At 36.6% G+C, this 21,979-nt stretch overlaps 1 protein-coding gene across 1 annotated transcript in view; it reads right to left on the bottom strand.

Annotated features, from left to right (window-relative positions):
* The window catches only part of GALNT1 (polypeptide N-acetylgalactosaminyltransferase 1), a gene marked incomplete at its 3' end in the record, with an annotated part of 48,666 nt that extends 27,001 nt beyond the window's left edge, over positions 1–21,665 (bottom strand). The window contains exons 1-2 of the mRNA XM_082015434.1: positions 20,193–21,665; positions 12,928–13,102 (exon numbers count right to left, since the gene is read on the bottom strand). Coding sequence (XP_081871560.1) covers positions 12,928–13,102; positions 20,193–20,331 — 314 coding nt within the window. The 5' untranslated portion in view covers positions 20,332–21,665. The remainder of the gene's footprint in view (positions 1–12,927; positions 13,103–20,192) is intronic.
* Positions 21,666–21,979: the final 314 nt, after the last annotated feature.

Here is a 21,979-nt window from a genome sequence, read left to right as displayed (position 1 = left end):
TGCAAAATATGACATACACTCCAAGTAACCCCACATAGGACCAATATTTTATGCCCTGCAATGCTATTTTAAAACAATTGATATTTTCAGTATCTCCTAGAAAAATCAATACGCACTACATAAAGCGCTCTTAACAATTCTGAAAATACAATTCTGCTCTAAAAAATAAACATACAAATTTAAGTGTTCTCTGCACAGATCTGTTCCTTCTGCACGTTCAAAATCACACACAGAAACTTACATAAGATTTGATGGTACTAAATCCTTTAAGAATCAAAGCTAAGGAGATACATGCAGATCTCAAACACAAGGAAAACATTGAAGCGGAAAAAGAAACACATTCAATGGAGTTTCATGCCAACAAAAAAAGCTTTTATTAGATCCCAAATTATTGGGTCAATTCACTCTAATGTAACCTGATATAAATACTATTAAAATATGCTAACAAGTATTCATGACTATCGCTTTAACAGCAGTAGCTCTGTCTGATGGCTTCGGAAGTATGTAGTGCATATCCTCTACCCTAAACATATATAAACAACACTGAAGGAACAGCCTGCCAATACAGGATTGTAGTGTCAGCATCTATCCCCACCCTTTTTTCTGCCTTTGGAAAAAACAGTGACGCTAGGAACATCAGCCAAAACTGGGCTCCCAGCATGAATATTTTATTTGCTGGGTAACTGGGTTAGCCAGAGGTCTTCTAAGTGAGAGCAGCTCTTGTAACACGTAGGCATTTCTGCTCTGAGGTGGTGACAAAAGCCCAATATGCACAGAGATCCCAGAAAAGATCAGTAAGTCCAGGTACAATTGAAGAAATATCTGAAAGAGCTTCTGTGGAATCATGTTTCATTTCTGAGAATTGAAGATTATCAGAAAGAGAACTGAAGTAAGATCAGGCACTATTTGTCTTCAATATTATACTTACTTTTTATACAATTATGGCCAAATTTAATTATTCACCACACTGAAGTGAACATCATAAATTCTTCAGGGAAAGCACCCATATATCCCTATGTTTTCTGATTTAACTCGCATATTAAAAAAACTTTCAAAGCATGCCAACTGATAAAGTTATTTCTGTGGTATCACTTGAAAAATAAAGTAGCTTTTCACAAAAATGCTATGATGTTCAGGTGAAAAACTCAATCATAAACCAAATAATCTTCCCCCTTGTCTGTCACTTGTTCAGCTTATTTTGCTACTTTAAAGCCAAATTCTCAATGTTTTATTCCTTCTGCTGCACTGCTCCCTAGACCAGAAAAATAAGTGTCTGACTGTAGACTTCCAGCTACAGTAGTAATACAAATCCACCAATTGTTCCTCTACTTTTTGGCAGAATATTTTTTTTAAAAGTTGAAAGAAGCCTGTTAGCAGTTCTCTGTGAAAAGCAGTAACAATGTGTCATTCACCAGGAATATCTTGCTGGGGTGGCCACAGGCTCTACTATTGTAATATGAAATATCTCATCTCCAGTCTTGCTTTTTTTTTTTTTTTTTTTTTTTTTTTTTTTTTTTTACAGTTTTACTGAAGATTTTATTTTACTGAGCTGAAATGAATGAACTGGTATAATAAAAGCCAGCCAAGTGATCACGGACTACCACGTTTTGAAAACCATTACACTGTCCAAAGTACAAATACATCAAAACGTTTACGATCCATCTTTGAAGGGGAACTTTTTAGCACTAAGAGGAAGGCATACAGGAATTTTTTTGGGACACCCCTCTCCCTACAAGGCATTCCCACTGCCCTGTCCTGCAGAAGGTGAACATCCTCCTTTCCATAACAAGACTTGCCTGTTCCCACCCTCAGAAATCAACCACTTCTGGGGTAACAATTTAGAAGCGACCCTAGACTGGCTTGTTTACCAATACGTAAAAGGCTGCCATGGGTAACACAAGGGTGCTTCATAACAAAACTGGTTTGGAAACTTTTGAATGCTGTTCTTAATAAAGTGTTTGGTATGAAGTTATTCTGGAAAGATTCATTGATGCAGGCAGGATAAAGGAAAGAATAGCATAATATCCGATTTTTAATACTCCTTTCACCTGCCTTTCTCTATATACCTTTTAGCTATATTTGTGCTCATTTTTCTGAATACATATGAATAAAAACCACTGGGTTTAATTTTGAAAACACTGACATACACTCCTTCACCCACAGGAACATATTTCTGCAGAACGTAAGACAAATAAAACAGAACAGTTGACACCTGTGATTAGAGCATTAGCCTTCTATTTAAACCTCCTGTTTTATCTTTACTAACAAACATTTAAATTAAGAATCCTTTTTGTCTTTCATTTGAAAAAAAATTACCCTAGAAAGGGATTACTATAGGTTTTAATATACAGCATTAGTTTCAACCAACAGTTATGCAACATTAATAGCAGAATATAACCATGAGGAGTATGACACACAGGGTGTGAATTAAGGACAATTTGAATTTTAATTCACTACTAATACATTATGTTCCTTTTGTTGGATCATGCCTCAAACAGTTTTAAAATTGAGTGCATAATATTAGGAAGGCATACCATCTCCAGTAATTTAATGAAGACTCCAAACTGCAGCTGAGAATGTCTACTTCACATAGAATGCATCATCCTTTCCTTAATCTACGGCATTCATCATGCAAACTCTCGGCTAATGTGACTCCATGTACTATTTAGATAGTGGAAACTCCCAAAAACTGTCAGACATTGTAAATGCAAGCAGAGACTTACTGCCCTGTTACCTAAAGACACAGAAAAAGAATAGGCCAGATTGTTAAATTATGATCTAGACATGAAGCTTAAGGAGCCCACATTCCTTGACGTGCACATTACAATGCTCAAAACAGTGATGTTCTTGATTTCATAGCAAGTCTCCCTCTCATGCACTGAAATCCCTAACTTCAGCTGTGTTAGCCTTGTATTCTTCCCTAATATTTTGTTTCTTGCTTTCATGCAATTAGGAAATAAAATGGAAAATTCATTAAGATATAAAATTAAAATTATCCAAGATCTTTAATGCCCCATCAAAATCAGATTTCAGGAAAAAAGTCTACAAGATATACTTTTAAAAGTTGTTTTACAAAGAAGCCATGGGACTATAAAGACATGACTCTGCTCCAACCTCTGTAAGATGCTCATACGCATTCTTCACAGAATTTCACCTTTTTGCAATTTTGCACCATATATTAAAAATACTTTGGCCTGGTCCCTTGTAACTACGTTGTTACTCATAGGTCTGTATCTCCCCAAGAGCACAAGGCAGTGTAACTGGACCAAATCCTTCATAACTTGAATTTAAGCTTTAACGGACTACAAGTGAAGGAAGGAGGACATATCCCAGCATATGTGTGCATAACATTGAGAACAGTGACAGCAAAATAAATACAAGTTGTTGTCCCTAACACCCTGTAGCTTGATTTCAAAGTTCTAAATCTATTATAAAAGTTTTTTAAATGGAAGGCCAAAAACAATTATGAGTTCTGTTATGCTTCTCCATTATCCTGACTTTTTGTGAAGATGTTAATTTAATCTAGAAGCTCTGCACTTTTTAGACATAAATGTTTAGGAAAAAAAATCTAAAGGAGAATTTTATTAAATGGTTAATGTATAGCCACTTGAAAACTACCTGATGCTACTTCAAATGCATCTAAAGAGCCTCTGAATAAACTGCTTTCCTCTTTTCTCTTTCAGCCCAAGGTACAAGTAGTCCACGGGAGACATTACAAAAATATCCTAGAAGAGACATCAAGTAAGGCAGTTCTGTCCAAATAAAATTAAGCTGTTAAATCTCAGAGTTTAAATGCTGCTTCAGCACAATCTTGCAAGGAAAGATGACAACTCCTCATCTTGCAGTTCCTACATCAGCACAACCATATATCCTCAACTCTCCTTCACATCTGGCAGAACTGGAAGCCTCTCTCTCCTCTCTTGCCAGCAAAGGAATGAGAAAAACTGAGTTCACCACTACAGGGACAGAAGAAATCTACTAGGTGATCTTGCAAGATCCTTCCCTTGAATTCCTCAGAAGGTGAAATTTTTCTGATACCCATCTGCTCTGCTCAGTGCCCAACCCTGAGATCAACAAGGCTCATGCACTCTAACCATCAGCACCAGACATGCAGAGGTGCCAGGAACTCAAGACGCCACCCTTCACTATCCTAACGTCATCTCTTTCAGTCTACTGTTGAGACTTTCAGAAACAACTCAAATATTACCTTAAAAAAATGCAACTGTGTGGCCATCTTATTACAGAATAGTAGTTGGCATTTTATCAATACTATGAAATTGCATTCATGGATCAATTTACTTAGAAATTATTCTTAAAACCAAAGATTGAGTGCTACATGTGTAATATTGTCATATCTCGAAAGGCATACATTTACAATGTTAGCAGTGATCTGTTTGCACACCCTTCAAAGCCATACTAAATCTTTTCTGAAAATAATGTAATAAAACAGCATTTAATATCCTGATAGCTCCTACATAGTTTTTGTTTCATGGGCTAAAGGGTCACACTCAAAAAAAGCTACAAACAAGGTAGAGGTCTTGTAGGAAATCAATTATATACTACCCTAATGTTTATGCAGGAGACACAATGAGGAAAGCCTTCTTCACTGAGGCAAAACATGAAAAAAAGATTTAGGTAATTTTCTAGAAAGAGGGTATCATATTTATATTCTGCATTAGAAATAGGTGCTAAACTAAATATTACAGGGCAGATCTCTATCTCTTCTGATGCTGCCAACAGGTTATTCTCTACAGAGGAGCAACAAGAAGACAAGTATTTTTTTCAAAACACGAAAATTTCAAAACGAGGGCACTCATGCTTACCTAAAAACAAAAATCGGTAGACTTGGGACACTACCTGAGCCACATTTGCTAGACTAGATATCAATTTTGTTCCCAGATTGCACCAGCCTTTCACAGGAACAAGGCAAGACCAATAATTTACAGTGGCTCTAAAACATTAACAGCAGTAAAACACATATGCAATCCTTGTTTTCTAGCGCAGTGCACACAACCCAGAGCACTCCGATAAAGGACAGAGATGGAACACAAGCAAAAAGTGTCTCCTGTGCACTAAGCAGCTCGGCTGGGAAATTGCACTCAAGTCAGACTGGGGGCTCGTATGTGCAGCATGATAACGCAGTGCTGATGCATTTTTGAAGGCAATAGATTGGGGCCGGGGAGCAAAGATATTTAGTCATTTTACAAATGTAGTATAATCTTTTATCTTGTATATGACAAAAAACAGTTACAAATAAAAGCTGCAGTTATAAATAAACTGCATCCCAGAACTTTGACAAAGAAATAATCCAAGTCTTGCTGAAAATCAGGTTAGAGCTGAAGTTTTGAGGAAATGTTACACAGTACAGCCCCTCTAATAATCTGTTTAATATTACTGATGCAGTACAAAATATTACTGATGCAGTACAAGCAGCATAATCTTCAGTATTAAAAATATATTGGAACCTCTGGGAAGTAAGCATCAGTATCCTTAAACTCGAAAATACACATTTATTTTCTATTGAGGTTAACAAAGTTAATGCCAAGATCAATAGACGGGGAAAAAAAAAAAATCAGAAAATCTGAACCCCTCTCATGAAACCTCAGGCTTTAATTGCTGCTATGTGATGAATATCACCGCAGCGCCAAAAAACATCGGTACTGAGTTGTTTACCTGTCTGTTTGCCAAAAGCCATAGCCTGTAATAAAGTTAACGTAACAAAGCTGAGGCACAGCTATGACCAATGCGAAAACTCCTCTCTCCTTAAAAGATGGATGAAAGCAGTTTTGAAGTAAGACTCAGAGTCACCCTGAAGCTGCTGAGACTGATCTACATTTCCATCAGAGGACAACGCCCTGTAGCAGGGGTGGCAGAGAGTGTCAAAGCACCACAGCAAGAACCACCCGCACTCAAGTCAAGTGGTGTGTTTCTAGCAAACACTGACTTAGTCTTTCCTGGATATGAGCAGCAGCCTCATCATATCATTAGGAGCAAGAGTGTTAATAAATGTGCTTCCAACATAAGTTTTAAGAACACCCCAAGCCCCCAGACTGAGAACAACAGAGCTGAATAAAGATGTGATTTTCACACAGAAACACCACAGCTGAAAGGGCTAAAAGCAATACTTCTGAGAAAGATGGAATCACTGACTGTTGGAACGTGCCAAACCACTTTTCACTACACAGACTGTGTACAGCCGCAGTTTTAACTTGTGGCCACACAAAGAGAAAGCACTGCAGATAAGGGTGCAACAAAACTTCACGCTGCCCCTGAAGCTGCTTCCTCCAATCAAATCAGAACAATTGGGCTTAGAAGGAGGTCTTCATTTGTGTAATTCATATCACAACTCCAATTAATCTTTCTGAACAGGTGACCTGAATGCAGGCAAATCCCTTATTCTTATTTTAACATTTCCATCCAGCCTGCTTAATGTCTGCCTTCAACAGTATTACATAATTTACCTGACATCAAGAGTATGAAATTTTCCTTTCTTCTGATCTCAAAAGATTTGGATATAAGAAAGGTCGCATTATCTCATGAGTCAAGTAGAAATCTTCTTTAGACCCTGGAAACAAAATCCAAAATGGTCCTTAAAACCATTGTGGTTACAGAATTTCAGCAGAATTTCACAAAAATAATTAGCTGCAATTGACTATTTTCCTTATCCTGCAAGTGACCACAGGAAAGCACCTCCTGACAGAAGCAAACCCAATTCTGTACTCAAAGACTGAAACTGAACCTTAAGTTCTCTAGCCAAATTATTTTCCATACTTGACCTACCAATTTGAATAAAGCTCAGGATATGGCTGCTCATCCAAAATGGAAAACACTCATAACTAAGAATGAGATTGCCAAGTTGTGTGTATATACAGACACATACATATATATGTATGCCTATATATGTCTATACCTTAAAAAAAAGTTTACACAAAGCAAGATGATTTTTGAAGTGACTTCCCCTTCCCCCCAAGCTTTCTTTAGGAAAATGATCTATGGGTAATTTCTTCCAGCTAACTCATTAAGTCAACATGAACTAGAACATTTCCAAATGTTGATTCTACAGAGGGCCAGTAACAAGCTATAGGGACCACAAAAGTCAGAAAAAAAATATTCCTGCAAGAATCGTGAAGTCTTTAATACCTCACAGGATTTCAGACTTCCAGCATGACATTGCTGAAAGTTACATTGCTGGTCATCAGATCAGCAGACTTCCTTTACAGATGCCACATTATTTAACAGCCTGGACTCCTAGCTTGCAACACAATGAATAAACTTCTGAAATCTTCCACCACCTATGTTGACAACTTTGCTCTTTTTTTTATTATCTTTTACATCACTATGACCTGAGCTAAATGAATACGAAAAGTTCACAAAGTGTATCACAATTTATGGAGCTATTTAAAACCCCATAAGGTCATGGGGATTTTAATACACTGTTTCTGTACGAAAGTTCTTTTTTCCCTTCCATGTTCCACCTAACCCAGTGCAACTGTGGGCTGCTGCCAAAAGCAATAATCACAGTTTTTACCACTACAGTTTTGTCCCATCCCCTTCTTTGCACCGGATCTGGTAATCATACAGCTGCTGGGTGTGTTGCTTCAGTTTGCTGATTCAACAAAGTATAACGTTTTCCACATTTTGGTGTGCAATCCTCCATCCAGTCAGTGAACACCAAGGCCACCCAATCATCAGACCAGTATCAACAGAAGCAGTGAGAAGACTTCTTTGGGCTGCAGTCTACATTTACACCAGATTATATGTAGTATAGAACTACTCCCTTAGTTGTTCTCCTGAATTAAAATAATCAAAAGAAAAAAGAACACACCTTCACAAGCCTCACATAGAAGTAAATACTTAAGGTGCTATTTAAAAAATAAAATGTCACACATTTGAATTCTAAGGGCATGCACTTGCATGTGTGCCTTTACTAGTTTTACCAAGAATAGGTTTACTGAAACTTATTTTCCTCACACAGGGATTGTGTAAATTTTATGAGTGTGTCATACTATGATTCAACTGTAGTATCTTAAAGTATACAGCAAAACAATTTGTTTTGAGAAGTTAAAAACGCAAACTCCAGTGTATTCTCAGATGTATATTTCAGGCATAAAATCAACAATATATTTTTAAAGCACACATATGAAAACCAGATTGCAGTCCCATAACTGAAAAGCATTATATTGTACCATATAATAAACAGTGCCTAAATCTAAAGCCTAAATCTAAATACAATTCCTTCTAAGGAAAGAGATGACAGAATTAGTCATATGAAGGAGTTACTCAGAAAGGAGCCCAGCATCATTGCTATAAAATCCATAACATTCGTGTAAGTTAGACTGAGAAGAATGGCTTTTAACCCCAGAAAAAAAAAATTGTCTACTTCCTCTCAATTGTGAAAGTAAGCTTGGCAGCAGAAACTGAGCAGGGTAGTTTGATTCAGCAAGAAAGCCTTCAATAACAGCTTCAACTGACCACATTACTGTACTAGTTAAACATGAAGGTCTTAGTCAGAGATCTGCATCTTAATATAAAAATAAGTGGCTGAAGTCATAGTTCATACGAATTTAGACACAGTTCACTCAAATACGTAGGGCCATCTCGCTAAAAACTGATTATACCCTAACACTATCTATACCACTCAAAACCCAACATACCTACTTCCTGAATACAGACAATTTGAGGAAAGGACAGTTAAAAGATCCCAAATGTTATGCAGAGCTGAGGTGTAAGAAGATGTCCAATACCTTTAATCCTAGCAAAATTATGCTAACTAAGGAACAAAATGACAAGGAAGATCTTTTATGATGAGTTCTACAGAACCTGCAGCCTTGGAAAAAGGGTTACTAAGGTATCCCAAAGCTATCCACACTCCTCCTTGGTGCAGGTCTGCATGGAAAGGCAGGTCACCTTTCCAAGAAATCTCAACCTGCAAAATATGACTCCCTCCTAGCGCTGCATTATAAGCTCCACTGGGGACCAGAGCTTACATGAATGACATCATCCTGTCCCAGCTATGCCTCCATTGTTTCCAGCCTTGACCACTTGTGCCTGGAAAAGGAGAACGTTTTAAGATGCTCGCTTCTAATGTAAAGTCAGAACTGGGTTTAAACTCTCACACCAGGGATCCAGATGTCTCCTTAAAAGTTTTATATATTCTACAAATTATTATATAATGAACACAGATTGAAAAGCTCAGCCTTAGAACACAGTACTCATTCTTTGTTTTGCAAAGAAGCTTCCAAGTCACTTCAAACAGCACTGAGAGCACAACCAAGTCATAGGACACATACAAAATGCATGAATTTAACCAACACCACTTTCCAGCCTGAATACCAGTATAAGGCACATAGGCACAACTCAACACCTATTTTAGTCATTGACACTTATTTTATTCATTGCCTCTCATCTTCAGCAAAATCAAGGCAAGACTCTAGTGTTCCTAATCACTCATCTTTTACTCTTTGCTGTCATGTCAAGCCCACAGCCATGTATTTTCCTGGCAACTGTGAATCAACTCCCACATTGATGACTGATTCACAGACCAGAGTAAGACATGCTTACAAGAATTATTCTATTAACAACTTAAAACCAATCTGCTATCCCCAGCAGCTTGTTCCCCCGCAACTGAGGTTGTGGCCCTGACAGTTATATTAGGTAGTTATACTAACATGCCCCAGTCCAGATTCAGGAAAGTATCCAGGCTAAAAAAATTACTTCTGGTTTAGCTGCTGTTAAGCAAATCATTCAGTCAGGATAACGAGAAGAATAAGTAGAATAATGTTCCCGCTTACAGACACAAAATGACTAGCAATTCAGGTATATGTCAATGATTTTAAAGGCATCTATGGGCCTCAGTAATTTTGTGCCATATAATGAAAATAAATATAAACCTGTTAATATGACTGGGGCACAGCTCAGCAGAACACAGATTTCAACTTCTGTTGAGATGTCCTGTACTGAGGACTCCTGAGCTGGAAAAGTGCCTAGAAGTTATTAAAAAAGCTTACATTTTTGTTCTTCTACTAAGGAAACAAAATTTCTTGGCCAAAACATAAACATGATGCCCAGAATGGGTCATTCATGGAGATTAACCTACAAGCACTCAAGGACCGAGCAGGCACACGAATGCACTTGTCTTCACACAGATGACAGAGGGGTTTGGCAGAACTAGAAATTAATGTGAAGGATAATATAGACTACTTCAAAAGCTGCTCTCTAGCTGACAGATTATGCCATCCCCATTAAATACACGTGGCAAATTCCAGCTTTTCAGTGATTAACCATCAGGCAAAACGTTTACAGACTTCTGTATTTCAGAAGAACTGACATGCCAGAGAATTATAGGACTTGAAATAGTCACGTCTTCCCCCCACACTACATTAAAGGAAGCAACCCACAAAAACCTGAAGAAAATAATTACATGGTTGAACAGCTAAGTGTGCCTTTGAACACATCTCACTTTTTCAAAACCTTGATTGGAAGTGCTACTGGCAGCTGTGCTGTAAGCACATAAATGTGGTAAGGAATGATTAGAATTACCCATTCTCCTTCTCCCCAAACTATTTCCATATTAGCAAGGATATAGATAGAAGAAGCTATAACAGAAGCAGTTCCACTAACGCAGCAGAAAATGCTTCTGACCATGTGAATAATTTGACTGATCAGATAAATATTTCCATAAGACATACATATAACACCAGAGCATATTTATAGTTTTCACAATTATAAAAATGGCTACATTGTTCTTGAAAAGTAATATTAATCCACACATACAGACTAAGATACCCTTGCATTGTAAACACAGTGTTGTTCCCAAATTTGCTGGGAAAATGTTAACACACTCCCCAAATTCTTAATTAGTGTGACCTTATAGAGTCATACATACTGAAACAATGACAAAAGGAGGAGCTTTTCAGGGATCACTTTTGTCTCCAAATCTACTAAAAATGCACACAGCAAATAAGTGTTAAAATTGTTGGCAGCAATTTACAAACATTAAAAAATCCAACTCTTCCCTGAGACCTTACCTAAAATGTTACTCTAAAATTTCACTTTCACACAGATAGCATAGTGACAGTATTTGTGTCCATACAAATGGAAAAGAGCAACAAATGCAACATTACTAAATTTATAATGCATATCTTACTGCAAAACACAACAACTGCAGAGTATAGCGAAGTGTGCAAGAGAAAAGATTCCTATAGCTCAACCTGATGTTAAAATTGTAATTTCATTTGTCTGCAAAAGCTTGAGTGATGCTTATGTAATAGATTTTTAATAGTTTATAACAATTTCTCTTTCCATTTTTGGTTAATTCAAAAGTCTAGACTTCACAAAGCTCACAATTAAGTCAACTTCTTAGATCCCCAAATTTATTTTCTTATCTTTGTACTTACACTATGAAAATGCTAGAATATATACATGCAAGCTTTCCAATATGAATGCTGATGTTTACTTTCCAAATAACCAACCGCTGTAACTATCATTTCCCCAAAGCTTTGTTAATTTTTTCCATTCAGCTCTTCCAGAAAAAGCACACAGAAATCACCCCAAATTAGCATCCCAGTTTTGACAAAAGTCTCCAACAAAACTCATTATTTTCGAGAATGCAAACCACAAGTTCTTAATTGGTGGAAGTCACCACTTTACAGTGAGGCAATTTCTCATCCTGTAGAGAGTGTGGTAAAAGGGGCAGACACTGCATATGAATTTGCATGAATGCCAGGAGATCCCAATGCCAAGTTGCAACCATGATCAGAGCAATAACATGAGAGAAAAGGATATAACCCCCTCAAACACCTGTCAGTTTTGAAAGAAAACCCTTCAAGTTCATGATTCGCATTCTTCCACTGAGAAACAGGCAAGTAGTGACTGTAAAATCTGACTAATAATATATCTGAAAATCAATTGAAAAGTTACATTAATTCAAACTTACAAAATCATTTCTGAAAAATATATGTCTCAATTATTAAGAACACCAGCACTACCAGGAACTCGCACGCTACATAGAATCACATTCATTACAATAGACAAAGGTACCTACAAACCAGTTCTTTATCACTTATTAAAAATGAAAAACGGTAAAAGCTTCATCTCATTCTTCTAATATTACCTTCTGAGGTAGGAAATGAAATCAAATTAATCCAGCAGCTAGGCCTTGTGTATACAGAAGCAACAGCAAAGCTCCTAAAGAAATGGAGTTTCTACAGCATCTTGCAAGAGAATGCAAATAACCAATTGGGAAAAATCTTGTTTCATGAGCTTTATTTAACTTGAGAGTCCCTTTCATAAACAAGAGGGATCGGGGGTGTGGGGAGTCATCAGCTAACCTGCCAGAGGAGCCTCAGGAGAGCAAAGCAATCTTAGTTTTATTTAAAACAAGGTGACAATTTTCTTTTTAATTACTTATGACTCAAATAGCTCAGAGAGAATCAATATTTCAGAGGCAAGATCAAAAACAAACCAGATGGATATTAGAGAACATTATAATGCAATCTAAATGAGGCTTTGCACATTTCATTAGGTAAGAAATTTTTAAAGTATTTCTCTCTCATCAAATCTTTTTTATTTCATGAGGCAGACTAAAATTCTGCATTATATTAAAAGCAGCGCATGCATTTTTAAAATAAGTATTTTTTTTCTGAAATGCCAGGCCATAAGTTAACTTTGTTTTCCTTCAACCAAATTAATTTCTATTCCCCGAACAGGCTTCATACTTCTAATCAGATTCAAAATAAAATAACACTGAAGAAAACTGGTTTCTGCTGTTCAATCTCATTTTACAAATAAGTACCATATATACAGGAAATCATGCTACTTTGCACTTCAACAGTAATATCTTACAGAACTGAACTCTTGTTTTGGATCACTCTTCACACGTGCTTCATTTAAGTAGAGTACATTTTTAATACAACATAAAGCACTTACCCTTCTAACCTGACATCAGGTAAAGATCTGTTGAGTGCTATCATTTCACTTGCCATTAAATTAAATTGATTTATTTTAAACATTTCTTTCATTTTTTCTTGCTCTTCTTTTGGAATGACCACAGGCTTCCCCATCTCTCCAGGTCCTTCATGTGGTTTCTGTATAGGTTCTGGAACTAAGAATAAATAAAATGTTGGTAACTACTTTTACGCATGCTTTTTTTCTTCATACTTTATTTTACACTGTAGGAGTGCTCCTGTTTAAAACAGAGTTCTAAGCCCATCGGGTTTTGGAAGCGAAAACAAATTTTCGTATTTGGGGGTTTAACAGAAATAGTTAACTAGTACTCTTAGACACCACAATTCATTTGAAAAAACAGTAAGGGTTTATATCTATCCATCATCATATCCTAACTGACTTTACTGTTCAAGTTCTGTAACAACAGACATTTATATCCCAGATTGCTCTTGCACACACAAGCTTTTCAGGAAAAGTTAATCTTTACTATAATCCCTGTAAAGGAAAATTCAAGTAAAATTGTAATTTTACATTTATTTTCACATTTTTGTTTTGATGGAATGACATTGGCATTTACAGGTCAGATATAATTTCTCTTGGTTTTACTAACATTTTTTAGTCAACACAATTACATTTGAGTTTAATTTTAGTACTTGAAACAGAAACTGTAACACTTGACATGTTTAAACCAAAGAAATCTTAAATATCAAATATCTGATCAAACTCATGAGAGAGAGAGGCAGGAGAAATGGAATCCAGGCTCTTGAATTATTTGATTTTTTTTAAACAAAAGGAGTGAAAAAATCAAAACATTAAAAAACCCACCTATGTTACATTTTCTTTACAAATACCCATCTACTTTTCTCCTGAACTGACATGTTTTAAATGCTCGAATATTGAATTTGAAATATATTGCTACTTTACAAATTCAGTACAAACTTTAATTAAAAAATTAGTAATTTAAGATCTAAACAGAGGAACAGGAAGGGTGTTTTTTTTTTTAAATAAAGGAACCACATAGTAATAAGCCTATCTTCAATTTGTATCTAGGACAGCACAGCATAATTAAAGCTTATGCCAAGAGCAAATAGCCATATAAAGAATAAAAGTTAAAAAAAAAAAAAAAGCCCAAGCTTTCCATCCTTGCTGAAACACTAAGACTTAAAACACATACTTACTAATAATTGAAACATTTTGCCAGTTTGCATTTAGCACTAATTGGTTACAAGCAAAATATGTTCCTTGAGAAACTTTCATTTTCAAATACCTGAAGCAACTGCACTAGTTGCATTAACACAGTAATATTTACTGAGAAAAATCATCCCACCACAGAGATGCTTTCTTTTTACCAACCCCTCCTTGGCTGCCAGTTGAGCTATATAATTCTAGAAGTTGCCAGCTAGCCACTCATACACTGAAAATTGATAGAATAAGTATGTCCAAGCAGATCCTGAGCAGATTAAGATACCTGTTTTAACTATGGGCTAAAATGAGCAAGCAGTTTGCTTTGTATCTTTGCCTCCTAAGAAAGCAGGTTGAGCCGGCATCAAAACTTGCTCATTTGCAATTGCATAACCTTTTAAACTAGAATTTGTGCCTCTTGGGGGATAATTAATATAAAATTACAGTATACAATAAGGCAATTATTTAGGCTTAATTTTATATATTCAGCTTGCTTTTATTACATGGGCTATCGTAACTATTTTTAGTAAGTGTATAACAACTAGTATATAAGTTCACTTGGACAGAGTATCATTAAATGTTGAGTGCTCAACATACCTAAAATGATTTAATAGAAGCTATCAGAATAGTTATATTCACCATACTTTTCAGCATTCTGAAGAGTGAATGTCTTACCCTACCATATTTGCTACTTAGAAGAAAAAAAAATAATTTCCTGTTTCATTTAGACTTCCAGTTGTTTCTTAACTTTGACTAAACCAGTTAAACTGAATAGCTGTATTAACTGAAAACTCATCTTTCACATTTGCAGATCTTGCTGTTAGACGCTGGTTTAGCACATCAGTGAGTTGGACCCAGGTGTACAAATTCCACAAAGTCATCAGCTGAATTTTTTCATTTCACTAGCAAATATACACTACTTGATTACACATTCTACCTAAATAAAGTACTCCCTTCTCCTGCAGAAAAACCCAGCAACAGCTAAGTAGTTCCACAGATATTACAGAACTCACTAAATGCAAAGACAGGCAAGCTTGGTGTGCAGACAGAGAGATGACTTTCCAAGAAAAGGAAACCATCTTCTCTCAGGTTTCTGCATTTATGGTAATCTGTTTTCCCACAAAAGCATGTAGTTTTCATATAAACACAAACCAACAACATTCTCTCAAAATGACTAATACACATGGTTAGAAACTCAAACCACAGTGCTCTTGTCTGTTATCTATGAAAAAAATATTTCCTTTGAAGGACTGTAGACATGTACTGATGACATACTTCTAACAAGCAGAAACTTAATTTATAGCTACAAGTTTTGGAGCTAAATGAATGACTTAATCATCACCTGATCCAATAGGAAATCTAGTAATGTTTTTCTATACGTTTCTCATTTGTATCAGTAAACCATTAGTTTCAAAGAAGGCTTGATGTCTTCCAGATCTTCATTAAAAATCAGGAACTCTTTATGTCTACGGACTACAAATTCCTTTTTACCAGGCAATATGCCTGATGAAAAACAGATACTTCAAAATCTAAGACCATCCAAAGCCAGAAAAAGGAACGGATTCTCCTGTGACATGTCTTTAGGGACCACAACAATGGTAAACTGACCAAAACAAAAGTCCAGTCACCTTTGGAAGAACTACCACAATTACAAGAAAGCTGTTCAGACAGGTAGAAGTTCATAGAAGTTTTGTCTCTTATACACACCTCAGCCTTAATATAACAAGACTGATTTATGATGAATAGTGCCTATTTTCAAAAATTAAATCTGTGTGTTATATCTTGAAGCTTCTCACTTTTCTTCTTACATTTTTTTTTTACAGATGAGAAAATCCAGAACCAAGTTACAATTTAGAGATTCCATCTTCACCAATGAGCTCAAAATTCAGAACACAAGGCTCGACTGGCATTTGATGAAAATGGCTGGTCCTAGTTTAAATTTGCCATTGCCCTGAGAAAAGAGAGTAAATAGCAAGTAGCTGAGATCACAAGACTCTTGCAACAACACTCCTAGGTCTGAAAGAATTTTTTTTTTTTCCCCCCAGGGCTTTTAATCATTGCGCAAGTGGAATGCCCCTTGAGGAAAAAAGGGAAAAGGGATGAGTTTCGAAGTTTATTCAGAAACTGCATCAAGTGCCAAAACTGGAAGCTCCTTTTGCAGTCATACCTTTGAGAAGCCTATAACTGGGGGTAAGGAAGGACTCATTTGAGCTTCATTTAAGTCAAGACCTCAGAGCTGACATAAATGATTCTTACAGAAATAAGATGGAGCTACACAAAAAAATTCTTTATTATAAAACCACAGTACTACCTGGGCATTTGTTGTTTACAGGAATTTTTGTATTGTTAGAGAATGGCTTGAACCCTTTCTTTAAGTCTAGAACTTGTTTACACTTATCAGTAAGTTCTACTCCAGGCTGTGAAATCGAAATTGTAATGCCGAATCCCCATCTGTAAACAATAATGCTCAACTAGTTATCCTATGAATTTCAGGTTTGGCAAAAACCACTACATAACATGGATGATGCTTGCTAAGGTTCAGTGATTTTCTTTCTAACTCTAACAACCTTTGAACTTACATTAAGAGCCTTCCATCAACAACAACTACTCTTTGTGAATTTGACTGATGAACCATCAAGAATTACAAACAGGGAACCACCACCCAGAAGATGGGCCAATAGAAAGAACACCGGTGACAGTCTGGGCAAGGGGTGGACACCATCGAGGCCAGCTGGGTAGCTCAGAATAGGTGAGGCAACCTGAGAGCTGAGCACGGGAGAGAGCTTCCACCGACCTACTCCCACCTCTCTGGAATGGTGACAGTGGGGAGAAGAAAGAGCAGCAGTATCAGCCAGGACAAGCACAGGCTCCCTCCGAGCTCCCATGGACTGATGCTAGAAACATCCAGGTGTTCTGATCCCACTTCCTCAGGCTACCTCCTGAAGCTACTACTGTCTTCTTCCACCATGGTGGAGGGGGTGGGCCAAATCATCCCACACAATCACAGTCACTAGATTCCAACTATCCCTCCTCTGGTATCACTTTCGTTCTCGAGTTCCATACTACCCAGACCCCATACCAGGCCCCCTTTTCCCAAAACATCTCCACCTCAGCTCTCTCACTCACAGCCTGGTAAGCGCCTGTCCCTTTTCCACTTCACCTTCTGTCCCCTCATCTCCACACTCATATCATTTCAACTGCCAGCCCTCAATCTCTATGAGAGCAGACACAAAGACCTTTATCCAGCTCATCTTACAGTTCCCCGTAATAATGTACACAGATTTTTCCACAGATTCACATTCCTTTACTATTTCTTATTTTGAGCAATTTGTAAAATAAAACAATGGTATACATACAATCCAATATTAAACATAAGGTGAATCTCATGATTTAAGATGCTAGTATCTTAGGCCACCAATACCAAGGAGGAAGATTTTTCCCAAAGGCAATTTAGACCATGGCTCTAAGTCTCATTCTGAAAAAGAAGCTCCCTCCATTTTCTGTATTAAAAACCTACAGAAAACATCCCTCTAACTTCATAAAAGCCAGAACTGTCCAAAATTATCCTCAAAATCCTTTGCTCCTGCTGAGATATCTAAAGATTAATTTTTCCAACTAGGCAAGCACAGCCTAAAATAAACTTACAAACTCTTCAGAAAAACTTATTCATATGTCAAGTAGGTTCATTAAATGCCATGGAATTCTTCCACGAATTACAAAGAGAAGCTACATACCACAGTGACATGGACAAAGAGATTATTAAATTCAGAACACTTACATAATTTATGCTGAATCAAGAAAATTAATCAATTATGGAAATGGATGGGGGAGTAGAGTGAAAAAGCAGATTTTGAGAAAAGCTTCACAGAAAAAGTAGGCTCAATGTTATCTGAGGAGATTCTAGGCACTCTGCGTGGGAATAAATCCATTACAGACTCCAAGTCAGTAAACTACTGGAACAAGTAAGAATATCTAAGAGCAGGCATGCAACTAGGTTAAAAGGAAGTGTCACAGTGTCAACTACAACCATTGTTTCTAGCAGACATATTTCTGCAAATACCTTACTACAAGTCAGCTGTTTAAAAAAAAACAACCAAAAAAATGTAAAAAATTAAAAGTTTTGTTTTGTTTGTTTGGGTTTGTCATTGTTTGTTTACAAGCCAACTGTAAGATATTAAAAGGATATCAAGGATTTTAGCACACACAGGTTAGGGAAAGGCCACAATGAAGACTACTCAACTAAGTAAAACTAATGTTGCATAGGGAAAGTCATAATACTAATCTTTAAAAACTGCAGATTCCCCCTCACCTGAAGGATCCCCAAAAGACTTTTATACATAAAGTCATCTGAACTTTCGACATCATGAATATATCAAAAAACAAGTTTGATAATATATCGACTTCAACTGCTGTTTGCCAACAGCAAAAAAAAAAAAAAAAAATCCTGCTTGCAAGACAGCTCTAAAGATGCCTGGCATAAGTTATCTGCTATAGCACCATGTAAAAACTTTGTGGGAATCCAAAAAGTGGATCCATTCCTTAACACCACAGTATCAGTCATCATTTTATCCTCAAGAAAGTTTCCCAACATCTGGGGGAGAAAAAAAAAAAAAAAAAAAAAGACTGAGCTCCTATAAAAGACATACTTTCTACATAACTCTGATACATTTTCTCGTCACCTTCTTCTCTGTTTATTGAAAAAGAAACCCAAAAGATGAACTGCAAGTGACTGAAAATTTCAGCCCCTTCTGCAAAACTCAGGTGATCTAGAACCTCTCTAAAATGTTTGCATGCAGTTGTGGAAACAACAGTTCCGAGGTACTAAGCACAGAAATTCTACATTCCTATACATTGTTGTTCTCTGTGGAGATTTATCAGCCTGTTTTCATCACAGGTTAAAAAAAAAAAAAAACCCACACAAAAAACCAAAACCAAAAGTAACATTTCCTAAATATCTCCCCAGTGTTACTCTGTAACAGAACAACACTGTTCTTAAAACATTTCAGAAAATTTCCCAGGGAGGTCAAAGTTGACATCTGGCATAGACAATAGGTAAAAAAGTTTTTTGTGATGGAAAGCGTTAATTAATCTTGAGTACAGTTGGCTGATCGGACTTAATATTGAGCATCACTGCTTAGGTATCCTACAGCAGGGAACAAATTACATGTTTCACAAACGAACTGGAGGCAGCAGCTGCTTGCAGTTCTACATGCCTGTGCTGAGACACTGCAGGGATGAGACTCCGCGCTGCACCAACTCTTTCTCCCACGTGATCAACTACAATGACCTCACTAAAATTAAAAAGTTGGCAACAATGAACATACTGCCTTTCAAAAAAAACCACACTCAGCTCATCTAACTGGTACCCAAAAATTAAGATGGCAGTAACAAAACTAAAAGCTTACCTGAAGACCTGTAGTATTGAATAATACAGCTTTCACTTAAAAGAAAATCTTATATACATAAGCATGTGCAGGTTTGTGTGTGTGCATATATACACACACAGACACCCCCTCATATTTGACACTTTTACATCCAGGTTTATTCTAGTTATTTTCATAAATTTGTTTTATTACAATATTCACTGTCCCTTATTGCTATAGTCACTGCCCAAATTTTGGCTTAGGTGAGTTTTTTTGGGTGTTGTGGTTTTGTGTTTTTGTTCAGGGGGGTGAGGGACAAGTAAGCTTGGTTTTTGGTTTGGTTTGTTTTACTACCTACTCTAGTGAAGTTAACAGTGCCTTCGCTCCCTCACTGGTGGAAATTTAGAACATACTTTAGACTATATTAACATACCTTACATTCCTGAACCACTTGTTGCATAGTTTTATTATTTTTCCATAGCCATTAGTGCTTAAAATTGTACATCTTAAGTATTTCAGCCTGCAACATACATCTCTGGCAATGTGCTTATTCCCTTGCCATTCAAACAAACATTGAACATTCTGCAATTCCTAAATGCTGATGCAATACTATATTGTTGGGGCAAAAAAAAAAAAAAAAGTTTAAAAGGAGTGCAATTTTAAATGAGCATAATTTAAAGATTACTCAGGCAGAAAACTCACCATCTCCAGCAGGCAGGCCTCGTTCTTTTTTCTCATCACATTTGTTGCATTCACTGAAGTACAGCAGTAGAAACATATCCAGAAGGACCCAAACCAAAGAGGTGGCAAGGACCACCTTGCAATATGCAAATTTTTTCATGGCACTTTAAGTCAAATACAAAAATAAAAAAGTATAAATAAAAATATTAACAGGTTGCTTTAATCCAGTTTGAGAGACCACGTTCTATATCTGGAAAAAAAAGAAAGAAAAAAGAAAAAAGGTCACAAAAAGTCACCTGAGGACAGCAGCTAAAAGCAGACATTTTAACTACATTTTAAAGGTAACAGTTTAATTACCAAATGCTGGATGTATCAAAATGAATGCTCTATGCACTCCAATGAGATTAAGGGAACAGAGTCAATTAAAGCAGCATTACTCCAGTCCTTTACTATGCTAACATTCATCACCTGAAACATTAAAATGAGTTACCAAAACAAAGTGCTCTGCTGAACCACTGGGGAAGAGGGTAGGTCCATCTAATGAAATTAAAAGGAACTTTCTGGATCCCCCAGAAATCAGAACAAGCTACGTGAATGAAAGCCAGGAACATGTCAGGAAGCAGGGAATCAATTCCTCATGCTCCTCCCACATCATACACACTGACTTTCTGGGCCCATCACTAGGAACGCTAGTCTACAAATGCCTGTATTTTACATAAATTCTAATGGCACGTTACACCTTCATCACAAAGACAAATGCTTTGCTTTCAGCAAACCAAAAATAAACATCCCTTTTGGTAAAGTTAAACAGTAGGCAAAGTGAAGAAAGCATCCACAAGCCACTGCGATCACTTACTAGGCATTCAAAGCTAAAGTTATCAACTAATAATTTTGATGCTTAAAGTGACTTTGATAATTTAACACTTTATTATAAAGCAAACTTTTATACATTTTTCAACATGTATACATTAAAATTTTAGAATGCCAGCCTTTGAAATTCTCTTTCGTCCTACTCAAATTCCATGCAAATTTTGTTACAAGGAATGCTTATTTCCGTGACTTACAATTAGGTGGGACAGAATCAACAACAGCTTAGAGCTTGTTCACTTACACTAAAATATGATTTTTTTTTTTTTTTTTTTTTTACCAACATGTTCCCCAGTGCTGATGTGTTTCAACACAAAGTACTCATGAAGTATTTCCCAGTGGGAATAGCTCACTAGTCAAAACCAGAATTGCAGCTTATTAAGCTTAAGAATAAGCTTAAGCTTATTCTTGACTTATAAAATAAACGGAAGAGAAGAGTCTTCAAAAACACGCTGGAATTTTAAAATTGACCTACGAACAGTTTATCAGTTTATGCTTTCAGCCTAAACTGATGAATTTATTGGAAATGAGAATATTAATCCTAAACCATGATTAGGAAAAACTCACAAAAAAACCTGTATCATTAAGACTACCCTTCCTTTAGTATTTCGTTGTCATAATTTGATTCCTGCCTTCCCCCCACCTCTTCTTGAGGGAAAATACCTCATTTTGAGGTATGATGACATTCCTCTTCTAAATACAGCTTATTTCTTCTTATTGGCAGAGACATTCATGTCTCCATGCATTCCTGTACACCTAAGTGGCATAGGTTCGGATGGCATAGCAATGCAGGAGCCTGTAGCCTTCCACCCGTACAAGACTAGAAGGGTGCGTATTCCTCAGCTGCCTGCACAGGTGTGCATCAAGTGCCAAGAAAGAGTTTTGTGACTATATAAAATTAAGAACAGCAAAAGTACCTGTAATTAACAACTTGATGATAA

This window comes from Phaethon aethereus (assembly GCF_964289735.1).
Source record: "Phaethon aethereus genome assembly, chromosome: 2".
Lineage (NCBI taxonomy): Eukaryota > Metazoa > Chordata > Aves > Phaethontiformes > Phaethontidae > Phaethon > Phaethon aethereus.
Note: the sequence above shows the minus strand (reverse complement) of the source record. Positions and strands in the feature narration are given on the sequence as shown.